Consider the following 24057-nt stretch of genomic DNA (forward strand, 5'->3'; position numbering starts at 1 on the left):
CACTCTGCCGGCACTATTAATTATGGGGTACACTCTGCCGTCACTATTATTTATGGGGTACACTCCGCTAGCCTTATTTATGGGCGGCACTCTGCCGGCACTATTAATTATGGGGTACACTCTGCCGGCACTATTAATTATGGGGTACACTCTGCCGGCACTATTATTTATGGGGTACACTCCGCTAGCCTTATTTATGGGCGGCACTCTGCCGGCACTATTAATTATGGGGTACACTCTGCCAGCCTTATTTATAGGGAGACCTATTATGGGGTACACTCTGCCGGCACTATTAATTATGGGGTACACTCTGCCGGCACTATTAATTATGGGGGGCACTCTGCCGGCACTATTTTTTAGTGGAATCACTCTGCCAGCACTATTGTTTGAGGCACACTCTGCAGGCATCACTCTTTATAAAGGGGCACTCTACCAGCACAATTATTATTTATGGGGAGCAATCTGCCGACACTAAAATGTAGTCATATTAATGGCACTGTTAATAATAAAGGCGTATTTCGGCTTTTGTTATGGAGGTGCAGTTCCGGCTCACATTCAATGGGTTCTTAAACCCATCCAAATGTTTATAGAATATATACTGATTAATATTGCAGTGCAGAGCTCCCGAGTTCTCATTCAGTACTGACCAGAGGGCATCATAGGAACAGCAGCTCATATACACTTCCTGAACACCACGTGACCATGCATCCGCCAAGCACAACGAGGCCTCGATAATCGCCAAGGGTATGACGCACTTCCGCCACTCACAAGATGGCCGTCCGTCGTTCCTTGCTTTACGTCTCCCCTGCCCACAATACGGCTTGGTGAACTTCCTGTTTACATCTCGGCGATCCCGGAAGTGGTCCGCACGTGTGGAAACGGGAGCAGCCATGGAGGGTTTACTGGTGCCTGGAGCATTCGGGACTGAGGGAAAATGGGAACTCACTGTGAGACCGAAGAGGAAGATGTCCGGGTATAGGTGAGTGCAGACAGCACTGCAAGTCCCAGCATGGCCCGCCTGGCAGTTTGTGATAATGTTGTGTTATAGCCGTTATATTCCGGAAAGACATCAGGTCTCTGTGGATAAAGAGGCAAAAATTCCCTCAGACGTTACCAAAATATTGTAGAAATCCTCCCAGAAGAGCAGAGGACAACTCTATATTAATGTCCATGAAGGAAGGGGGGGGGGGGGGTGTCAGGCTAAGTGCCCACAATGCAGAAATGCTGCGGAGCGTTTCTGCATCTCCCTGTCAGGAAAAACACATGAGGATTGGACGTGCGGATTGTACATGCGTTTTTCCTGCCAGGGACATGCGGATGTGAAGCGTTCTTCACTGGCATTTCCGCATGCGGGTTGTCAAGCGCTTTCCAGGCGATTTTAGCATCACTTGGAAAAGTGCTTGACAACTTAGTCACACTATATAAATCCATGCAACCGGCACCCGGCATGGATCTATATAGTGTGACAGCATCAATAGTAAAAAAAAAAAATACATTATACTCACCTTCCGATGTCCCCCGGTCTCCACTACGGTGCGTCCGGTGTCTTTGGCGGCTCGCGGTGCTCTATAAAGGACCTTACATGACGTCATTTAGTCATGTGACCGGTCACGCAACCGCTAACCTGTCACATGACTAAATTACATCATGGAAGGTCCTTTTACACCACCGTGAGCCGCCGAAGAGCCAGCAGCGCCGCCGGGAGCAGACAGGGGACTATCAGAAGGTGAGTATTTTTTTTTTTTTTTTTAATTTTAATTCTTTTTTAGCTACAGGTACTATGGTACCCGGGTCTGGAGGAGAGTCTCCTCTTCTCCAGACCCGGGTTCCATCCAGTCATTGACTCGCATAATATCTGCATGTGTACGTGTAGTCATGCGGATGTTATGCGGTTCAATGCAAGTCAATGGTGGCGATTTTGCCGCAATTCCGCAAAATTAATGCTTGTGCTGCGGATTTTTCCGCAATGATAATCCGCAGCGGAAATTTCCGCGACATGTGCATAGCACATGCGGATTATCATTGGGGAACATGGCGGACAACTTAACATGCATTTTTTATGCGTTTTCGCGGGGGAAATACCGCTGCGGAAACGCATTAAATCCGCATCGTGGGCACGCAGCCTCAGACACGCTACTGGATGGCAGGGGGGGTGGGGGGTTGTCAGAGACGCTCCTGCTGGATGGCGAGCGGGAGGGGTCAGAGACGCTCCTGCTGGATGGCGAGCGGGAGGGGTCATAGACTCTCCTGCTGGATGGCGAGCAGGAGGGGTCATAGACGCTCCTGCTGGATGGCGAGCGGGAGGGGTCAGAGACGCTCCTGCTGGATGGCGAGCGGGAGGGGTCAGAGACGCTCCTGCTGGATGGCGAGCGGGAGGGGTCAGAGACGCTCCTGCTGTATGGCGAGCGGGAGGGGTCAGAGACGCTTCTGCTGGATGGCGAGCGGGAGGGGTCAGAGACGCTCCTGCTGGATGGCGGGCGGGAGGGGTCAGAGACGCTCCTGCTGGATGGCGGGCGGGAGGGGTCAGAGACGCTCCTGCTGGATGGCGGGCGGGAGGGGTCAGAGACGCTCCTGCTGGATGGCGGGCGGGAGGGGTCAGAGACGCTCCTGCTGGATGGCGGGCGGGAGGGGTCAGAGACGCTCCTGCTGGATGGCGGGCGGGAGGGGTCAGAGACGCTCCTGCTGGATGGCGGGCACTTTTTTCCTAGTACATAATGCGTATCACCCATTATAATGACTGTGTTCTATTTTTTGTGTTTCTTGTAGCTGTGAGACTTGCGGAAGTGACGAAGCAAAATACAAGTGTCCGCTTTGTCTGAAGTATTCTTGCAGGTAATGTGTGAGGTTCACTCTGACTTTCTGTGTCTGCTTCTTCGTTTTCCTCACTCGTTCCTTGTCTTCTTAGTTTACCTTGTGTAAAGAAGCATAAAGTGGACGTTGCTTGCAGCGGAGTCAGAGACAAGACTGCCTTTGTCCCTTTAAGTACATTTAGTGACCTCCATCTACTAAGTGGTAAGTAAAGTGTCCAGAGAGCTCAGAGAAAGTACAGAGGAAGTATCGCAGCTCAGCACTGCACCGAGAGAAATGTAGAAACATCTCTTGTGGGTGGGGGGTGACCTCGAGCAGACAATGAACTATAAAAGGGGAAAAATGTATAACCCAGAACCATAGAAAAAGTTAAAATTCCACTTTATTTACAAAGCTTACTTTATTAAAAGGATTGAATAATTAAAGCACCGCTCCAGTGTTTTTATTTTCAGTGGTGCTTCTACTGTAAGTCCCTGCCCCCGGTCTTATACTCCCTTCCGGCATCTTCACCTTTTGTGACCGTAGCTTCTGTCTGGCCAGAAGTCAGTCATGTGGTAATATGGTCCTCTATCCTTCTTTTGAAGATACAAGTTGTGCAGCCTACATAGTATTTTTGACATGAGGTGCAGATATGGCAAACATACCAACGTTTCTCCATTTCTAGACATCATATTAAACGGTAATTCAATGAATGACCTAATTCACACCACATTTTATAGAAAGCACTACTAGTGTTACCTCTGTTTTACATGTGGCATAGGGATAATGCCATGGCAGAAGCTGCTCGCGCTTCATCGCTGTTCTGTGCGTTTATCGCTCTGGTCCTTAGCAGCTCACATTATACACAGCTCTGGGAGATGATATATACACAGGGTGGGTCTGATCTTGACTTTCAGCCTTGTTATTCGTGTGAACCACTTGATATTGATATTCAGTTGTGGGCCAACATTGCTGACTGTTATGGAGGGGCCCTGTAACCAGCAATGTTATGCAGGGCCTTTTCCAGGTTAGCTACTTTACCCACTACGTGACCACCGAATCAGAGTAACTGCATTGGACCCCTAGGTAAGTTTGCACTTTTTTTTTTTACATTTTTTTCTTATGACTGATCTTTAATTTAACCAACAGATTATCGGTTTCTGGAAGATGCGGGCAGAGTGGCAGATGCTGCCATGAGGGATGCCATGCTGACCCGGCAATCAACAGCTAAGTTTGTACGTTTCTGTGTGTTATAGTATAGACTCATCTTACATATTGACCCCCGATTCATAAAGACCAGGCAAAAATGGAAGTGAGAATGGCAAAAGTCACAAAATATTAGCTTAATTTTTCAAAGCTTTATACGACTGGTGTAAAATGCTTTGATGAATCTGGGCCTGTGTGTTTCCCCTCCATCTGCTTTGAGCCTTATAACTGCGGTCTGTGGTGTGATGTGCAGTGAATTAGCGCACCTTATCATATATCCAGTGCAGTACACACTATGTACAATACACATGAATGCACGGATATTAAATCACACCAATTTACACCGGTTTATTCCTGACTGCTTTATTCTTCTTCAGTTGAATTATATGAAGAATAGAGCTCGGAAACAAGACATCGATCTGAGGCTATTACCGATTGGGTTTTCAAAAAGGAAAGCAAATTCTACCTTTTTCCATAAAAAGTAAGTTGGAAAGTGATATTTCCTGTTTTCTAGACATGCAAGTTCAACTTTTGCTAAAAAGTTAGACTCTTCCTGAATCTGTCCTTAAAGAAGTCCTCCCAACGAAATCGTAACTCGCCATCCTCCCCATCTCGCAACTGATTGTCCATCACACTCTGGGCTTTATAAGGCACTATCCTGCAGCTCAGCCTTCTGCTTCTGATCTGACACCATCTTGAATTATACAGACCATTTACATAGTTGGGAGTAGTTGAACTGTCATCTTCTACATAGGATGCATGCTGTTCATGCAGATTTGATTTTCTTCATTGCAAAGGGGGAAATGTGCTGCAAAAAGAATTGACATGCTGCGGATTTAAGATATTCACTTGTCAATTTATGCAAGATTATTTATCCATATCGAATGGATGAGGTGTGTTAAAACCTCAGTTTCCTTGCTACTACTGTAACATGCTTATTTTCCACTTGGAAATTCTCTTTAGCATTCCCACTGCCTGTGACTGTGACAGGAGCTGTCTAATCATCATCAGTAACTGTAATAGAAGTTTTATAACACGGTATGGAACAGATCTTGCAATTTCATCGTACAATAATACCAATACCCATATGAATGACTTGCAAAGCCCTGTATAAAGCCTGAATCATACTGTTACTGTGCAATGATCCCAGTCTTGTACAGTGATATAAGCACCAAGAAAAAGGGGGCAGGTAAGTAACTGACACATTCAGTTCTAAAGATATTAGTCACTTTCTAGACAAACTTTTTTTCAGTAGCCAAAATTGTTGTACGCAGGCAATCATGGACTCCCCCATTGCTTATCCTCACGCAGCTTTCCAAGGCCCCCTACACCTCATGGACTTGCGACATAAGCACTGGATGGCAGTGGCTGCAGCTTGCCTAGCTCTCAATATGGCTACGTTCACATGGGCTCCTGGCTCTGATACAGGAGATCATGATTGCTTATGTCTGTGTACAGCATTGACAACCATAAATGTCTGACAGATTTGCGCGTGCCCCCCCCCTCTATAACAGGAGACCCTTACCCCCAATCTCACTCAAGTCTTGCTCTCACTTCACTTCATAACTCCCATAGAAGTGAATGGAAAGACATTTACAGAGGCTGCAAGATTGTAGGAACCCCTTTTAAAGAGATTAATGCAGATCGTCATCTGTGACATTTGTGGAATATCTTGATTTATTTATTTTTTTTACATTCTAACGTCATTATTAGGCAGAAAATAAAGTCATTCCACAATGTACTTTTGTATAAATGCAAAATATTTCCAGAGCTGCTTCTATGTAGATGTGAATGTTGTAAATAGTTTTACTGCAGAGGCTTCCTTTATAGTAGTGAAAAGTGAAGCCGGAGTAAAATGTAATCCCCTCCTGTTGATGCAGTGCGGAATTGATCGGAGGAGGTCAGATCAGATCTTGTCCACTGGGTGTCTCCCTCCCTGCATCGGATGCAGAGAGACTGACGCCTTTCATTCTCCTTCAGCCGTGCCGACCTAGTGCATAATATAACAGCGAAGACCTAGAACAGGTTGACTCTGCCAAGAGGCATTGTAGGTTAGACGCCACACCCAAAAGTCATCCAAAAAAACAATCATCTGTTGTGTATGGGGGAGGTTCAGGTCTGGCAGAGGATTCACCCCCTTGAACCTTGCACTCGGTATAACACCATGCATCAGCATTGCTTGCCGTTTCCTGTATACAGAGGCCTTTAACCTGTTGCTTTGCAGCTGGTGTGAAACCACAACTCCCAGCATGCCCTGACACCTCTAGAACTTGCCCCTCCTGCTGCACTGGAAAAAGTAGTATAACACTGCTCCAAGTGAATGGTTAACTTTATGGTTCACAGCTGTATCAAGTACCTCGGTATGGAAATTAAAGGTGTATTCCCATCTCCAAGATCCTATCCCAATATGTAGTAAATGTAATAATATTAGCAAATATCTCCATTTATAAATGTAGTATAGTTCTTCTGATAAGCTATGTCACTTACACCATGTGCAGGCATTGCAGGACCTTAGATATCCACTAGCAACTAGCTAACTGTCACTATATCATTGGTCAAAACCATGGATACCTAAGGTCCTGCAATGCCCTGCACATGGGGAAAGAGGCATAGCTTATCAGAAGAGCTATACTACATTTCTAATTTGAGGTATTTGCTATTATTATTATTATTATTATTATTTATTATTATACATATTGGGATAGGATCTTGGAGATGGGAAAACACCTTTTTAATGTTCATAGCTGCTCTCTGCTTTGACTAATGGGGGTCTCACACTTAAAAGGGTTATTCCCATTTTCATAAATGGGTATGATAAGATAGTGCTTGTAGATACAAGTGATATTGCAATTTACTGCTTATTAAAATTTTCAGCCGTTTTTAAGATATTCACACTTTTACTGCTGATTGTCTTGGAGACCGACCTCCGCTGCTAGACAGCAGAACATACGCAGCGCTTACAAGCTTTTTTCTATTAATCTTGTAAGTGCTGTTTTGGGGCTGACCAGGATCACTGGAGCGTGCTGTTGCTTCCTTATCCTGGCCAGCTTCTGCACAGTGCTTTAAAAGCTAGACAGCAGCGGTGGTCGGTCTCCTAGGCAACGAGACATAAACAAAAGTGTTAATATGTCAAGAACAGCTGCACATTTTAACAAGCAGTAAATTGCAAAAGTGCTTGTTTTTCTAAGCACGCTCCATTTATGATTAGATTAACCTTTTAAAATTCTCCCGTGCTCTTATAGTGAGTAAGTCATATAAAGGGTCCATCCTTCTATTTACTCGGTGTCTGTTTGGCGATTGTCGCAGGAATTCGGGACAGTGTGTAAGTTGTATCGCAGTTGGTTCAGACCGTTCACACCTCAGTGACACCTATATTAAGATGTTGTCTGCCGAGCGAAGAGTAACCCCAGGATGTGAAATGTAATGGTTCTCTGCCAAATTAAACTGAATTGACAGTCCATTCTTCTTCTCCTCCGCTACAACCTGAGCGCGGCTTTGTGCAAACCTCCGTCTAAGGGGAACGTGCAAATTTCTGGCAAACATAGGAATTCATTCATGTGTCCGAGGCCGGAGCACCGCAGCTTTTAGAGCCGTCCTGTAAACAGAGGGCCCTTAGTGGTGAGGGTCCGGAGATGGGGGGATGTTTGTGCGGCCGGCTCAGATGTGGGAAACCGTGGTATTAGTGGAGTTATGTACTCAGGTGCAGCAGGTATGGAGGCCCGGGGGCTCTGATCCTAAAAAATAACCCAAATATAAACAGGGTCAGAGACTGTGCCTGTGTGTGGCTCTGCACAAATAAGTGTATTTATGTGTGTGTGGGGCGTATATCATTAAGTAAGAGAAAGAAGCCATGGAAAATGGGGAAGCCTGGCGAGAACCGGCCTGTGGAGTATCCAAGGGTCCGGCACGACTTGACGGAGAGAATCAGAATATATAATATTCCAAAAAAAAGAGAGGACAGCGTGCTAAATCATTGCATAGTACTTAAAGGTGTTTGATCGACGTACCTGCAGAGACTTAGTGCTGGACCCAGGGAGGGTGACTATAGCTAAACCTTTATTTTTTTTACTTTTAAATTCCTATTTTGCTTCTGTGTTCTCTAAGAAAGTAGATGTTACATCAACTGATCTTCACTGTACTATTGGAGGAATAGAAGAATCCACACTATCTATGAACAGAGAGCTAGTAAGGGAACACTTGGCTAACCTAAATTAATTCAAGTCTCCAGGTCCAGATGAGTTACATCCTAGGGTACTGAAGGAGATAGCAGAGGAAATAATTAAACCACTCTCCATAATCTTTGAAAATTCTTGGAGAACAGGAGAAGTCCCAGAAGACTGGAGAAGAGTGAATGTTGTCCCTATCTTCAAAAAGGGGAATAAGGTGGACCCAGGGAGCTAAAGGCCAGTGAGTCTTACTTCTATACCAGGAAAGATCTTTGAACAAATTATTAAACAAGATGTATGCAAGTACCTTTATGAGATTGAAGTGATTAACCAGAGCCAGCATGGGTTTGTAACTAATAAGTCATGTCAGACTAACTTAATTTTCTTCTATGACAGAATCACTGACTGGGTGGATCAGGGAAATGCTGTAGATATAGTATATCTTGACTTCAGTAAAGCATTTGACAAAGTATCTCGTAGCACTCTTATTGAAAAAAAAAAAAAGAGCGATAGTCTCATGTTTTTTCATGAGTAAAGTTGTAAAGACAAGTAACTTTTCCATTATGAATTTTCAGCTATTAAAAATCCTTCCCTGAAGAATGTTATTGTTTTGATGCCTAAGTTTCTGGCTGCCTGTTGCCGCCTAGCAGCGGTGACTAAACAGATGATCTTTGCTGTGCAGCTTGTAAGCGCTGCTCTGGAGCTGGTTTTATCGCTGGATTCGGACTGTTTTAATACTCCTCCGATGCCGCAGCAGGAAAAGCTTCCTCACATAGTGGCATCGGAGACTGCAACGCATCAAGGTGCGCTGGCCCAGAGCTGTCAATCAGGAACCCTCCAGCAAGTAAGAGTTCGGGGAGGTGGGTGCTCCTGAAGATAAAAGATGACCTAACCCCTTTTAAAGCGATATTTACCTCATTTTTTTCCTATTGTCACTGCCCGAAAATGAAGTATTGTCAAAGGGACATGTACCCACTACAGTGATGATCCCTACAGAATGTGATTGACTGCGGTATGTGTAATAGAAAGTAGAGACAAGCGGGCAACCCGGCATGTGTCAGACCCCCAAAATTTGATTTTAGAGAATACCTGTCAGGTCTCTGACCACTGGTGTAGTCATGGAAAATCCCTTTAAGCTCAGTTTCCCCCCATAGACGTTGATGGCAGGAATTCAGCACTGAATGACGCCCTTTCGATGTGACCCGGGACTCTGCACTTTCTCACTGGATTGGGATTTGGCTCATTAACCCTTGCCCTTCTCGATTGGGGTCTGAGGTCTGGCCCCCGTACAGTCAGATCTGCGGTATTTGCTGTTCTCCTCCGTACCACGTGCAGCCAAAGTCTTCCTCTTCTGCCCACTGACCACATCTGTAGGACGTGGCCGTTCCCTCCTCGAGGCCAGACGCACGTGTTTATACAATGTGGATGTGGTCGGGGGTTTAGGACGGTTACACAGAGCTAAGGAAACAAGATGGCGACCAGACGTGTCCAGATGCAAGAATCCTCTCCGGCCGCAGGAGATACTTGGCAACTGGGGTTAGTTTTACAGCAAATATGTAAAATGTAGATTTTTTTTTTTTTCACTCATTGCCAAAATGTCACCTGAGCAGGAATCTTACGCTAAAAGCAATTACAGAGGATGCAGGGTACAACCTGGTAGCCATAGTGTGTTCCTGAGCTGCAGTACCACTATCAGCCTGTGGACTCGTATGGCGCTGTTTTTAGATGTTTTTATAATCCTGACAACCCCTTTTTATTTTATTTTTGTCGGATCCATAGACCAGTTGTTTTAACTGAACTATGGGATATGATATCGGCACCACTTCCGGGCGGACCATGTTGTAATTTTTGCAACTTTTTTCCCCGCACTTGCTCTTTGGACTATTGATATTGCACTGACTGGTGCCTGCCAGGACGTTTGCAGGGCTACTAGGTATCATGGAGGCTTCCTTGCAGGCACATGACGATGCAATAACTTCTCGGTGCAGAATTGATGGAGTCGGAGCAATAATTTTGGAAACCTTTGTGCCCAGATTGCTCCATGACTTGCCAAGGATTAAAGTCGCCGTGTAGCTTTTCCGTTATCAGCCATGAGGGGTAAGGAGATGGACGGTCTTCAGAAATCTTCCGGTCCGGCGGACTTTCATCTTCTGTGTATGGGCACCTTAAGACTGGCCATAATAAGGAGACCTCTATCTAATAGATGCATATTTTGCTATATATATATATATATATATATATATATATATATATATATATATATATATATATATATATATATATATATATATATATATATATATATATATATATATATATATATATATATGAAATTCTTCAAAGCAACTTTTGAGGTTTTGCTACATACCAGGGGCGGAAACCAAATGGAAATCAGTGAGTTTTTCTGGGTTTGCAAGACCCGAACTTGTTGCTTCACAAACATTACAACTTTCCTAAGGAATCTCTGCGCGGCTCCTGGCAGCCCACTTTCTTCCCATGTGCCGGGTCCGGCATGCAGGCGGCTCACACAAGCCTCTTGTACCACTTGTGTTTGTTCTGGGAAACTGACCTGGAATCAAAACATCAGATCGAGTGTTAAAAGATGTATTTAGATGAAAACGGCGGCTTCTACGTGGATATTTACAGACAAGGTCTGCTTGTACTGGCGCTCCCTGCCCCCCTCCTTTAGCCGATTGACTCGGGTTGTTTGGTGTCTGTTGGCGGCGGCGGACGCTCACGTGGTGATTATAGGACAGAGTTTTGTACGGCGCGGAAGGTTTCGAAATCTTATCCATGTCTGCCGGAGAGCGCGGATTGGAGGCGGCGCAGCATGGAGAACTATTATTTGTAGATAATACTTTTTTTTTTTTTTTTTTTTTAATTTTCAGACTCCCGCTTATGGCATTTATTTTCAAAGAGGGCAAAGTTTTGCTGAAGGGGCCACACAACATAACTATTACTATAAGTTAATAAATGTGGTGTAAAACATATTGCAAATCTTCCTGAAACTAATGTCAATTTTAGTTTTTTTGTTTTTTTTTTCAGGAACAGCTGGCGATCTGCCTTTTAGTAAATCTGTATTTTACTCTAGTGAGCTTTTTATTAAAGGAGTCCCTTTTTGGGACTTTTTTTTATTTTTTATTATTCTTTCTTAACTGTGTGTTTGGGGCTGGAAATTATTTTGCAATTGGGTTTAATTGAAAATATTGCACTGTTTTTTGTTTTTCTTCCCCCTGTTTTTTCAACATTGATGTCATCGTAGATCTGCAGAGAGGAAGCCCAGAAAAAGAGCAATAAGCGGTATAAACTTCCTGTCAGATTAGTGGGCTCACTGACAGATTCTCAGTTAACTCATTTTACAGCCAGCAATAGACAGAGCAACACACTATGGCTTCTCTGCTACTTATAGTATTGCAGCTCAGCTTTATTCAAGTGGTTAGATCTAGGTGGTAATACCACACACAACCTACGGACGAGAGTGGGGCTGTTTCTACCAACATAATAAAAAAAATATATATATATATATATATTATATGTTTGACCTATTGCATAATATTACATAGCAGAACACCAGACGTGCAGAGAGCCAGGAGACAGCCCGTAATGGACGTCTGTCAGACGTCGTATTTTCCAGACGTACATAGAAATAATGTGTTTCTTTATATCGGGGCCTGGGCAGTGCCATCTGAGACGGCATCAAAAGCCCCCTCAGTCCACGGAGAGACAAGTGACGCGTGTGGGAGAAGAAGCCGACAGCTCCGGGAGCCAGGAGTCGAGGCGTTTCAGTAACATTACATCAGATCGGGCCGATCCTTGGCCGAGAGTCCAGTCTGCAGCCAAGAAAGCCGCGTTTTATAACCCTCGGGTGCAGGGAGGTGACGGCCGTGCCCCAGACGGGCCTAGCAACCAAATATTGTTCAGATTTAGCACACGGGCCGGAGCAGACCTCGTCCTTTATGAATATAGACATATATAGAAATCTAGCTCCGACGTATGTAAGAAAAGCCGGGTCTTACGTCATGTCCTCATCTCTCCTTCCAGAGAACAAAGATTTTACTGGCAATTACAGCTCCAGTTTCCGCAAAGTCAGGCCGAGTACACGGAGAAGAGGTAATTATTTATAATTTAGTATTATTATTTTTTTTTTATTTTATGAACCAAATTATATCACCGTCCATTTTTCCTACAAGAGATAATGAATCCATTAAAGGAATCTTTACGGTTTCCCAAGACCCCAGTCCCTTGGTTGCAGCAAAGAAAATAAACCGTGCTTTGCCCGGGTCTCTGCTTCTTCTCCTAGTACCTGTGATTGTCTGCAGCGCTTACATCACATCAACAGTGCCGCAGCCAATCATTGAGCTTAGTGACTCATGGCGTGATTTTCTTCAACTCTGTCGTCAGTGACATCGCTGCTGCAGACAATAACAGACACCTGGAGCAGTGGCGGAGACTCAGCATCTGACCTGGGGATGGTGAGTAAAGCACGCGTTGTATTTGTTTTGGTTTTTTTTTTATAAGCCACTGTAATAGATGAAGCCCCATGGAGAGGGGCAAAGTCTCTGTGTGGAGTCTTAGTGGCTGAATGACTCCCAGTGGTTAAAAAATGGCTGCTGTAACTTGGCAAGATCACTCAAAAAGTTATTCACTACTTCCTGTCTATGTTTTAGGGTACCAGATAGTAAAACTCTCAATGAGATCCTGAAAACCTACATTGACCCGGCCGAGTCTGATCCAATCATTCGTCAAAGGTATGTATTAATTGTGGTTAGTGGGTGCCAGGCCTCCAAACAGTGTGTCCAAACTGTTGCATATCAATAGAAAGTATATAAAAAGGCAGCACTCCAAAGCCTCTTTGAAAAAAATGGACTTTAACCCCTTAACAACATTAGACGTACTAATACGCGTCTGTGCCCTGGGCTTTAAGAGCCAGACCCGTATTAGTACGTCATCGCGATCGCGCGCGTGCACAGGCTGTGCGGGCGCGATCGCCGCCGGGTGTCAGCTGATAGTACCGGGTGTCAGCTGTGACAATGTGCAGGGAGCGGTCCCGCACCGCTCCCCGCACATTAACCCCCGCAATGCTGCGATCAAAGTCGATCGCAGCATTGCGGTTGCTAGGGGAGGTGATCGCAGATACCTCCTTTTCCGGCCTCCAGCGCTGTCTGCCGTGGCTTCCAGGATGTTGCCATGACGACCCGATGTCGTCATGACAACATCCGGGTCACCAGACAGCAGGAAGATTTTTTGGACATGCGCAGTGCATCTCCAAACTATCTTCTCCCTGTCCAGCGCTGACAGCCTGCATGGCACAGGGATGGTGCTGCATTCCTGAGCCATGCAGGCTATCAGAGAAAAAAAAGTGAAAGTCCCATAGTGGGACAAAGTAAAAAAGTATAAAAACTGTCAAAGTGAAAAATAAATAAAATAAAATAAAAAAAATAATCCACCAAAAATAAAAATATAATGTACCCATCAATAAATATTATTATAAAAAAAAAACAATAAAAGTACACATTTGGTATCGCCGCATCCGAAACAACCTGACCTATAAAATTGTCCCACTAGTTAACCCCTTCAGTGAACATGGTAAAAAAAAAAAACACAATGCTTTATCATCATACCGACAAACACAAAATGAAATAACACTCGATCAAAAAGACGAATATAAATAAAAATGGTACCGCTGAAAACGTCATCTCGCCCCGCAAAAAACAAGCCGCCATACAGCTCCATCAGCCGAAAAATAAAAAAGTTATAGCTCTCAGAATAAAGCTATGCTAAAAAATATTTTTTTTCTATAAAATTGCTTTTATTATGTAAAAGTGCAAAACATAGAAAAACTATATAAATGTGGTACCGCTGTAAACGTACTGATCGGAAGAATAAAGATACCTTATCAATTTTACCACACGTGGAACAGAATAAAAAAAAAAAAAAAAAAAAAAAAACAATTTCTGAATTGTTGGTTTTTGTTTATTCTGCCTCCCAAAAATCGGAATAGAAAGCGATCAAAAAATGTCACGTGCCTGAAAATGGCACCAATAACAACGTCAACTCATCCCGCAAAAAACAAGCCGTCACATGACTGTCTGCCAAAATCTGGAAAAATTATAGCTCTCAAAATATGGCGATGCAAAAACTAGATTTTAAAAAAAATACGTCTTTTAGTGTGTGACAGCTGTCAGTCATAAAAACCCCATATGATTCTGGTATCGCTGTAGTCTCACCGACCCGAAGAAGGTCGTCTAATCACTTATACCGCACGAGGAACGGCGTAAAAAATAAACTCTCGGGTTAGGGTTGGGCTAGGATTAGGGCTGGATTTGGGGTTAGGGTTGTGATGGGGTTGAAATTTTTTTCAAAAGTAAGAAAAAAAGATGACAATATGGCGACTAGTGTTGAGCGCAAGTGCTCGCTACTTGAGTTTGCATCGGGTGCTCTGGTATGCATTGATTATTGTGGGTATTTGAGTGACATGCTCGAGTCTCCGCCCCATATGCTTCTCCGCCAAAAAAACTTTGCGGGGATTGCCTGCCATGCACGAGCGATCTCCGCATGTTTTTTTTTGGGTGTCTAATAACCGTGAAACATGCGGGGCAGGGACTCGAGCATGTCACTCGAGCACACGTTGTACATGGTGCATACCTGAGTACCCGATGCAAACTCAAGTAGCGAGCACTTGCGCTCAAGACTAATGACAACTTATTCAATATGATGACTTAATGTTATCAAATTCTGTGTTGTACCTCTGGGTTCAAAATGTTCACTATACCCCTTAATAAAATCCTTGAGGGGTCTAGTTTCCAAAATGGGGTCACTTGTGGGGGATCTCCAATGTTTAGGCACACAGGGACTCTCCAAATGCAACATGGTGTCCGCTAACAAATTGAATGGAAAATCGGCTCAAATTGTTAGCAGACACCATGTTGCGTTTGGAGAGCCCCTGTGTGCCTAAACATTGGAGCTCCCCCACAAGTGACCCCATTTTGGAAACTAGACCCCCCCCCCAAGACACCTATCTAGATGCATAGTGAGCACTTGGAACCCCCAGGTGCTTCACAAATTGATTCCAAAAAGTGGAAAAAAAATACTTTTTCATTTTTACGAACCAATTTGTGAAGCACCTGGGGGTTCCAAGTGCTCACTATGCATCTAGATAGGTGCCTTGGGGGGTCTAGTTTCCAAAATGGGGTCACTTGTGGGGGAGCTCCAATGTTTAGGCACATCAGGGGCTCTCCAAATGCAACATGGCGTCCACTAATTATTCAAGCAAATTTTACAATCAAAAAGTCAAATGGCGCTCCTTCCCTTCCGAGCCCTGCCGTGCTCCCAAACAGTGTTTTTTCCCCACATATGGGGTATCTGTGTGCCCAGGGGAAATTGCACAACAAATTTTGGGTCCATTGTTTCTTGTTGCCCCTGTGAAAATAAAAAAAATTGGGTCTAAAGTAATATTTTTGTGAAAAAAGTTAAATGTTCATTTTTTCTTCCACATTCAAAAATTCCTATGAAGCACTTGAAGGGTTAATAAAGTTCTTGAATGTGGTTTTGAGCACCTTGAGGGGTGCAGTTTTTAGAATGTTGTCACTTTTGGGTATTTTCTGTCATAAAGACCTCTCAAAGTGACTTCAAATGTGATGTGGTCCCTAAAAAAATGGTTTTGTAAATTTTGTTGGAAAAATGAGAAATCGCTGGTCAACTTTTAACCCTTATAGCTCCCTAACAAAAAAAAATTTTGGTTCCAAAATTGTGCTAATGTAAAGTAGACATGTGGGAAATGTTATTTATTAACTATTTTGTGTGACATATCTCTCTGATTTAAGGGCATAAAAATTCGAATTTTGAAAATTTCAAAATTTTCGCCAAATTTCCGTTTTTTTTCACAAATAAACGCAAGTGATATCGAAGAAATTTTACCAAAATCATGAAGTACAATATGTCACGAAAAAACAATCTCAGAATCAGGGGGATCTGTTGAAGCGTTCCAGAGTAATTACCTCATAAAGTGACAGTGGTCAGAATTGTAAAAATTGGCCTGGTCATTAACGTGCAAACCACCCTCGGGGGTTAAGGGGTTAATGAGCCCAAAAACCGAAACGTTGCTCTTTGGGCTCATTAAAGTCCATTTTTTTCAAAGAAGTATGCAAATGGCCTCTGGCACCACCTATTCAAAGTAGGCATCCTATAAGTCAACATCGACCCTTTAAAGACCCTTGTCACATAACATTTTATTCCTGACCAGAAGCTAAATCTGTAGACAGCTGTTGCGGGTTTCTTGCCTCTCATCAGTGCAAAATAGAAGACTGATTTGGAGTCTAAGGGATAAAGACTGCACAGGGAGATTTATAGGCTATGCAATGTCGCGTGGCAAGTCTTCTTAAAGGGTAGATATTGACTTTGTAGGGTTGTCGCCTCCAAAAGGTGGAATTAGAGACTGTGATCACTTCTTTTGTGATGAGTCTTTTTGCATAATTTCCTAGCTTGGACTTTTTAAATCTCCCTTTTTCTAATTAAGACCCTTGAGAGGTAAAATGCAGACTGCAACATGGTAGATAAAGCCATCAACTAACCGTCGTATAAACCATAGGGAATATTTCAGGACGTTTAATCCCCATTTCCCACTTCTGTTCCAGGCTGAGAGAATATATGAAGTCTCCGTCTGATGTGAAGGTGCTTATGATGGCTGAAAGGAAGGCTCCTGGTCCAGACAGGTATGGTCACACTCTTTATGTGAATATCCCAGCATTAAAGGGGTTGTCTACTTGAAAACAAGTACCTTTTAGTGCAATTTACTAACATACCGGTATTAAGAAAACAGCCCAGATCTGAAGATATCGTCCAGTTCAGAAACTGCAGTTTAAGCTTGTGATACAGCAGAGAGCTTTCTGAATCGGAACGAGGCCAGTGCTTTGTGTGAAGGGGGCTGGCTTACTGACTCCTTTTAATAACTAAGCCATCCTCCTTTTTTGGCCAACAGCTATCTCTCCCAAGTCTCTCCTGAATGCTTGACTTGGCCAGACATTCATTTATTTTCCAATGGGCAGAGGGGAGAACGTGGCCTCCAGACCCCTCTGGCAGCAGTTGCTTATCTTAACTGATAGATGTTTCTCTTCCCCGACGTCGTCAGTACTGGGAGAGTCATTAGACCCCGTGTACTAAGTGTCGCGTGTGAACAGCGGACTTACGATAATTAGCTTTGGAAGGGCCATCAGTATGTAATCGGTGGGGTAACCTCCGTTGTTTCGCTGCTTCCTGTGCCTTTGAAATAAGAGTTTCTCGTTTTTCTAGGTACTATGAGCTGGATTCCAGTAAAAGTCTCCTAGAAAACCTCAGACACAAAACGGTCATTGAGTACCCAACTCTTTACGTGGCATTAAAGGATTTTACAAAGGATTTTCTGCTGGTCGGTCAAGGTGGGTATATGTGCAGACTTGTACATGAGAAACTGTCACTGTGTTTTTTTTTAAAATAGGTTAAAGCAAGTTTTATTTAACTTATTTTTTAGTAAGTGAAATTGTAATTCTTATACTGGCCACTGGAGCACACAACAGGCTGACGTTTCCTGTTTCCTGCTTTGCTGTATAGACTGGGACATGACAGCAGAGTTATGTCCCAGGGAATTTGACAGCTCTGCTGCTGGAGGCCTAGATAAAACAACACTATGCACGCTCATAAAGGCATTATGTATCTCTCCTGCCCCTTTCTGGGGTTACACAATATCAGTGTACGCCATAGTGTACATGGGAATGACAAAACTGTTCTTTGTCTTTTCAGCAAACGAGCCGTCACCATCCGTATCACAGGGAAAAGGCGATTAAGAAAGAATAGTGGGAACCGGAGGGGAGAAAACCTGTCTGTGACCACAGTTTGCCCAAGTGTTAATGTTCAGTGTCACTGACCGGTATGGACACGGATGATGGGGGTGTATATTGTATACTGGTCATTACCCCTGGAAGAACTACGGTTTATAATGTTTGCCACTGACAGATTTTTTTTTTTTTAATTTTAGTATTTGTTTTATTTTTTTACCCAAAGTAATTTGGCTTGGTTTGATTGTTATTGGTTATTAACAAGAGTTTATTATTAACAAAACAGTCAGTCTTGGCTTGAACGTTCATTATAGACTTTGATTTTACGAGCTTACACAGTATAGATCTGTGTGATTTTCATTACCTTACTCAATCCCTGTTTATTAAAGGGATTGTCCACCTCACTTCCTTTACAGGGTTACAATATTGAAGGCTTACATGTGAATAGGTCACAAATATCGGTTTAGTGCGGTTTAGACACCCGGCGCCCCCACAGATCATCTAACTTACGTTGAAGCGGCACAGCGCTGCTCGTCGTGTAGTGGTCAGGAATAGTACTGCAAGCACTTTTCAATATGGAGCATGCCGTTCATGACTGCTACGCAGTGTATGGAGCCGTGCAGCTTCCGGTGCATCATGGCTCATTCATCAGCTGATGACCAAACCATAAATCAAAGTGAACCTGCACTACACTATTAATCTGTTTCCATCATCTATATGGAGCGGACTTCATAGGACAACATTAAATGTACTATATAGTACATATATATACAGCAGTATATAGTACATTTAATTTTGTCCTATGAAGTCCGCTCCATATAGATGATGGAAAAAAAATGATTGTTTATACTATACTTCAGTATAGTGTATATATACTATCACAGGTTTAAGACCTGTAGGGGCACAAAAAAAAGTTTAAAAGCTTTTGAAATATATAAAACAAAGTTTGAATTACCCTGTTTCCCAAAATAAATGGGGGGGGGGGGGGGACAATTTGGAATAATCACATCTGTAAACCTCCAAACAGATTTTGAATGATTTCATCCGTATGGTAAGGCTATGTGCCCACGTTGCGGACCTGAAGCATATTTTTTACGCTTCTCCCTGGCGGGAAAATCGCATGCGGATATTACATGCGGTTTTCCCGCCAGGTAGAAGCGTTTGTGAGGCGTCTTTGCATGCATTTCCGCATGCGGGTTATCAAGCACTTCTCCAAGCATCACTTGGAAAAGTGCTTGACAACTTGTTCAGAATGGTAAAAAATAAAAAAATAAACTTTATACTCACCTTCTGATGCATTCTCTGCCCCGTCCGGAGGCTTGAGCGGCTCACGCTGTTGTGTGCAGGACCTGCGGTGACGTCATTGAGTCATGTGGTGGGTCACATGACTCAATGACGTGGCAGGTCCTTCAGACAACAGCGCGACAGAGGGAAAACATCAGAAGATAAGTATAAACTTTATTTTTTTATTTTTTTTACAGGTTCTTTGGTACCCAGGTCTGGATGAGAGTCTCCTCTCCTCCAGACTTGGGTACCATCCGCACATTGATTCCGCTGCGCTTCCGCAAAATTAATGAACATGCTGCGGATTTTTGACCGCAGCATATACGCTGCGGAAAAATCCGCAGCATGGGCATTGACATTGCGGAATGCCATTGGGGACCATGGGGTGCGGATCTACATGCGTTTTTCAAGCGTTTACGCTGCGGAAATTCCGCAGCATATACGCTTGAAAAACGCTACGTGGGCACACAGCCTAATAGACATAAAGCTTAAAAAAAACATTGTATGTACCCCAAAATGGTACCAATAACTACTACAGCTTAACATGTTTTTTAACTACTAAAATAATAAAAAAAAAAGTTTGATATTGCCATAATCTTCATAAGTCATTGTCGTAAGGTCATTTTTATTGTTCGATGAGCACCCAAAAATCTGATGGAATTCTGTTTTGTTTTTTTAACTTTTTAAAACTTTTTTTTTTTCACTATATTATATGGTAAAATGGGTGGTGTCTTTCAAAACTACAACACAAAAAAGAAATAAAAAAACCCTGTACGGAACAGTAGAAGTTAAATCTCTTGGAAGGAGGAGAGAAAAAACAAAGATGCAAAAAAATATATATATATATGGAATCTGTCAACAATGGGTTAATATGCAAAAAGAAAAGTAAAAAGTTTCTAGGATGCGCTGATTCTGCAATGTTAGGGATGGGATTGCCAATTGTGATCCCAGTCATTCCGATGGCTAATAATTCCTCACACCCTGACAGACTCTGCATCTTCTTGTGAAACGGTTTCGAAAGAGAATTTCATTTTTTTATTTTTTTTTCCTACGAAAAATGTCTTCTTCGCTTTCATCTGCGCATTCCTCCTGCCCATGTGCTCTGAATTTAGTGTCACTGTGAAGCCGCTGCAGCCCATCAGCAGAACGTTTTATTAGTTTCCTATGATCTTCCACCATGTTAGAAATAATAGTTTTCCAGTCATTGCTGCCCTGCGAGCTGGAGGACGACCTGCATTTTTCTCACGACCAGATGTAAATTCCCCCGCAATGCATTTATCACATATCCTCATTCTTGTGAGTATTTGCTTTTTAATGGAATTATTTGTCACTGTAATGAGAGGCAGATTTATTTTATGTTCTCCCATAACGGGCAAAGCAAAAAAAAAAATACAAGTCACAATAAAAAAAAAAAAGAGTCTTGGATTATCCGTACCACTTGTGACATTTTCTGCACCCAGAGAAGAGAGCACCACATGCTGGTCCTCCTTTGCTCCTCCTGGACTGATCCGCCCTCGAGTTCAGAAGTCCCTGACTTTTTGTAGGTTGCAAACCTGTTTGCGTTGAGTCTGTCGGCACCAAATGACTGGCAAACCAAGCACAGACGCTCAATGCACCCTCTGTGTGGCTGCAGCGGTTCCCTGCACTTTTCCGCCTACTTGTTTTGCATCTATCTCAGCCCTTTTCTTCCATTATTGGCAGCTTTTGGCTTTACAGGAACCAGAGGAAGGCTGAGATAGGTGGGAAGGGGCAGTGGACCGTTCCTGCTGTGCCATGGATCCTCTATTGGAGCCCATGGATGGCATGAAGCGGCTTGCAGTTTAACTGTTCCCATATTGAGTCACCACCATGTAATACCACACCCGCCAGCAGTGGTCGCTGCAGGGCAAATGTGTGGCCAATCAGCTTTGCCCGGTGATTGCCATGGGGTTTATGAAGCCAGATCCCCCAGCAATCAGTTGATCATGAGGTCGGCTATAGTTCATAAATTTTGCTTTTTTTTTTAAAACGAAAAACAAACAAACCCCTTTTCTTTACTCACCCTCCCCAGGTCCAATGCTGAGTCTCTACCTCTGCTCCCGATGTCTGTGATTGTCTGCAACACTGACATCACATCAACAGCACTGCAGCCAATCATTGAACTCAGCAAATCTGCCCAAGAAGCCACTGAGCTCACTTGATTGGGTCCACTGCTGCAGAAAATCACAGACATGGGGGGGGGGGGGGGCAGCAATGAAGACTCAGAGCTGGACCTGGGGAGGGCTAGTAAAGAAGGCTTGTGCAGCCAGGGGAGAGGGGTTTTCTGAATATGGAAAACCCCTTTTAGGTTAAAACTCATCCACTTTTCTGGTATGGAGTGGGAATCTGGCCTTACACATAATGTTGGGAACCCCTAGCACTAAGGGATCGAGAACAGGAGAGTATTTCAGGTCAGGGATCCTTTTTCGTGTGCATTTATTTTAGGCCTGAACAACTTATGGCCCGCGGAGCTGTCCGGGAGAAGCCGCTCATTCTTCCCATATTCAGATCTTAGACGCGAATACATTTGAACACTGTGGCGGCAGGACTGGGGCAGAGAAAGTGGGTCATCACCCTGCTGACGCCATCACACAGCTGCCGGGACCGCATCGGCAGAGGAGAATTCGGGCACTGGTAAGCAATGCATGGAGGAGCCGAAGATTAAATGTCATGTCATTTTAGATGAGGGTCGGGGGAGGGAATGGTAGTGTTACTACGAGGGCTCATAATGTGGCAATTGGGGGAGATTGTGAAAGGGGGCATAGTATTTGGAAGGGCAGTGGGGTGTGGGAGATATGGAAAGGTGCAGTAAGTGGGGGACATTATGGAGAGGCATTGTGTGGGGAATATTTTGTGGGGGGGATATTATATAGAGGGGCAGTGTGGGGGTTGGGGGTATTATACATATGGGCCGAGTAGTGGAGTCTGGAGAGAGAAACTCATGGCGTCTGTGCTACATGGAGACAAAAGGGATAGGAATGACTCCAATTAGAGATGATGTCATCTATAAGGTACCTGGATGTAAATGTTTTTTGTTAGACTCACTATCTCATCAGTGCTGTGGTTCCTCTATGGTCCGCAGTCTGATGGCACAACTCCCAGCATCTCCTTACCATTGTTAAGGACATACTGAGAATTGTAGGTTCATGCAATACCAATGTACATGGGTCTGACCTGACATTACAATTGCTCACTATACTAAGTTTGGTGCTGCACTCATTCACTGATGGAGGTTCTTTCGCTGCAGTAATGTACTGACTGTATTTCTGGTGTTGCATTCGTGTACTGACGGAGGTTCTGATGCTGCATTCGTGTACAGACGATGATTCTGGCATTGCATTCACGCACTGACTATGTTTTTGGTGTTGCATTCATGTACTGATGGTGGTTCTTGTGCTGCACTCATGCTGACCGTAGTTCTGATTCTGTACACATGTAGCAATCCATAATGTGTTTCATGGTTATGTTAAAATTTAAAAAGTGAGATTTGAGGAGGATTTGGCAAGTTTCTGCTCCAGAAAACTCAGTTTAAGTTAGCATGTATTCACACTGATTTTTTTTTTGGAGCAGAAACTCTCCAAATCCTTTTCAAATACTGAAAATTTGGTTCTGGTGATTCATTAATGCACTGATGGTGGTTCTGGTGATGTATTCATGTAACTACCCCTTTTAAAAACAAAATTGCGACCCTTTAGATTGGTTCTGTATGACAATGTGGCCTTTTTACCAAAAAATGTTGTGCACCGCTGATTTATTTGAGAACACAGAAACTGATCATATTTTTTGGTTAACCCCTTCCTGACCTGTGTCACAGCATCTGTGACATGGAAATCGGTGCGTTCCCGACCCATGTCACAGCGTCTGCGAGCGGGGTCACTCAGGTGTCACAGTTGCTGATGCAACTAGACAACCTGAAGTTGACCCCAGGGGGGTGGATTAACCCCCCCCCCCCCCCATGCCTAGGACCCCTCCGATTGGCAGTTTCACTTTCACTTTTAGTGAAACTGCCAATCGGAATGAATGAAATATTTCACCAATGTCACCTCTGTCGACCCCCCCCCCCCCCCCCCAGATCTGATTGGGGCTAGTGTCCATGTGACGCTAGCCCTCCAATCAGATGTGGAGGAGGAAGTTTACTATGGCTAATCAAACTCCCCAGCTTTCCTTCCGTCCATGGAAGCTGAGGAGTTTGGTTACCCGCCGCCAACGTCGACCCCAGACCCGCCAGCGACCTCCGCCGCCAGTGATCCGCCATCACCGCCGGTAATAATTTCTCCCCTTGTCCGACTCCAGCCCCCATTTAGCCCCCGACCCCCCCCCCCCCCCCTCCATCCACTATCACACCCCCCCTCCACCCCACTCCAATTTCCTACCGCTCCCTCTCCCACATCTTCATCCACCGGCTGGTGCTCTCCTTCTGCCAGCCGGTGTACAGTGATCACAGGCAGCAGCAGGCTCACTGTGAATCCCCCGCGCCTGTGATCACCGATCATCCCCCGCGCCTGTGATCACCGATCATCCCCCCTGTACCAGTGATCATCCCCCCTGTCCCAGTAATCACCCCTCCGGTCCCCAGTGATCACTCACCCCTCCGGTCCCCAGTGATCACCCCCCCAGTCCCCAGTGATCACCCCCCCCCCGTCCCAAGTGATCACCCCCCCCCCCCCCTGCTGCTGCCGGCCTCCTACCCCCCTTGCTGCTGTCGGCTCCTGCCCCCCTTTCTGCCTCCTTCTGCCCCAGTGATCACCCCCCCTGCTTCTGCTACTGCCGGCTTCCTGCCCCCCCAT

At 44.3% G+C, this 24057-nt stretch overlaps 1 protein-coding gene across 1 annotated transcript; it reads left to right on the forward strand.

The window, feature by feature from the left end:
• Positions 1–769: 769 nt before the first annotated feature.
• Positions 770–20075, forward strand: ZNHIT6 (zinc finger HIT-type containing 6). Its single transcript, XM_073643552.1, has 10 exons — positions 770–979; positions 2767–2832; positions 2906–3012; positions 3937–4022; positions 4371–4474; positions 12201–12269; positions 12827–12907; positions 16793–16870; positions 17448–17572; positions 17934–20075. Exons 1-10 carry the CDS (start codon positions 891–893, stop codon positions 17975–17977), a joined length of 849 nt encoding a protein of 282 aa, XP_073499653.1. The 5' UTR covers positions 770–890; the 3' UTR covers positions 17978–20075.
• Positions 20076–24057: the final 3982 nt, after the last annotated feature.

The sequence above is a fragment of the Phyllobates terribilis genome, unplaced genomic scaffold, assembly GCF_046119375.1.
Source record: "Phyllobates terribilis strain yellow unplaced genomic scaffold, ASM4611937v1 Scaffold_8__6_contigs__length_399053987, whole genome shotgun sequence".
Lineage (NCBI taxonomy): Eukaryota > Metazoa > Chordata > Amphibia > Anura > Dendrobatidae > Phyllobates > Phyllobates terribilis.

Excerpts from the sequence above, each read along its gene's own strand:
- ZNHIT6 (XM_073643552.1), top strand. The coding sequence starts at position 891 with ATGGAGGGTTTACTGGTGCCTGGAGCATTCGGGACTGAGGGAAAATGG. Across the intron at positions 3,013-3,936 it reads TGACCTCCATCTACTAAGTG|ATTATCGGTTTCTGGAAGAT; the intron begins GTAAGTAAAGTG and ends TTTAACCAACAG. Across the intron at positions 17,573-17,933 it reads TTTTCTGCTGGTCGGTCAAG|CAAACGAGCCGTCACCATCC; the intron begins GTGGGTATATGT and ends TTGTCTTTTCAG.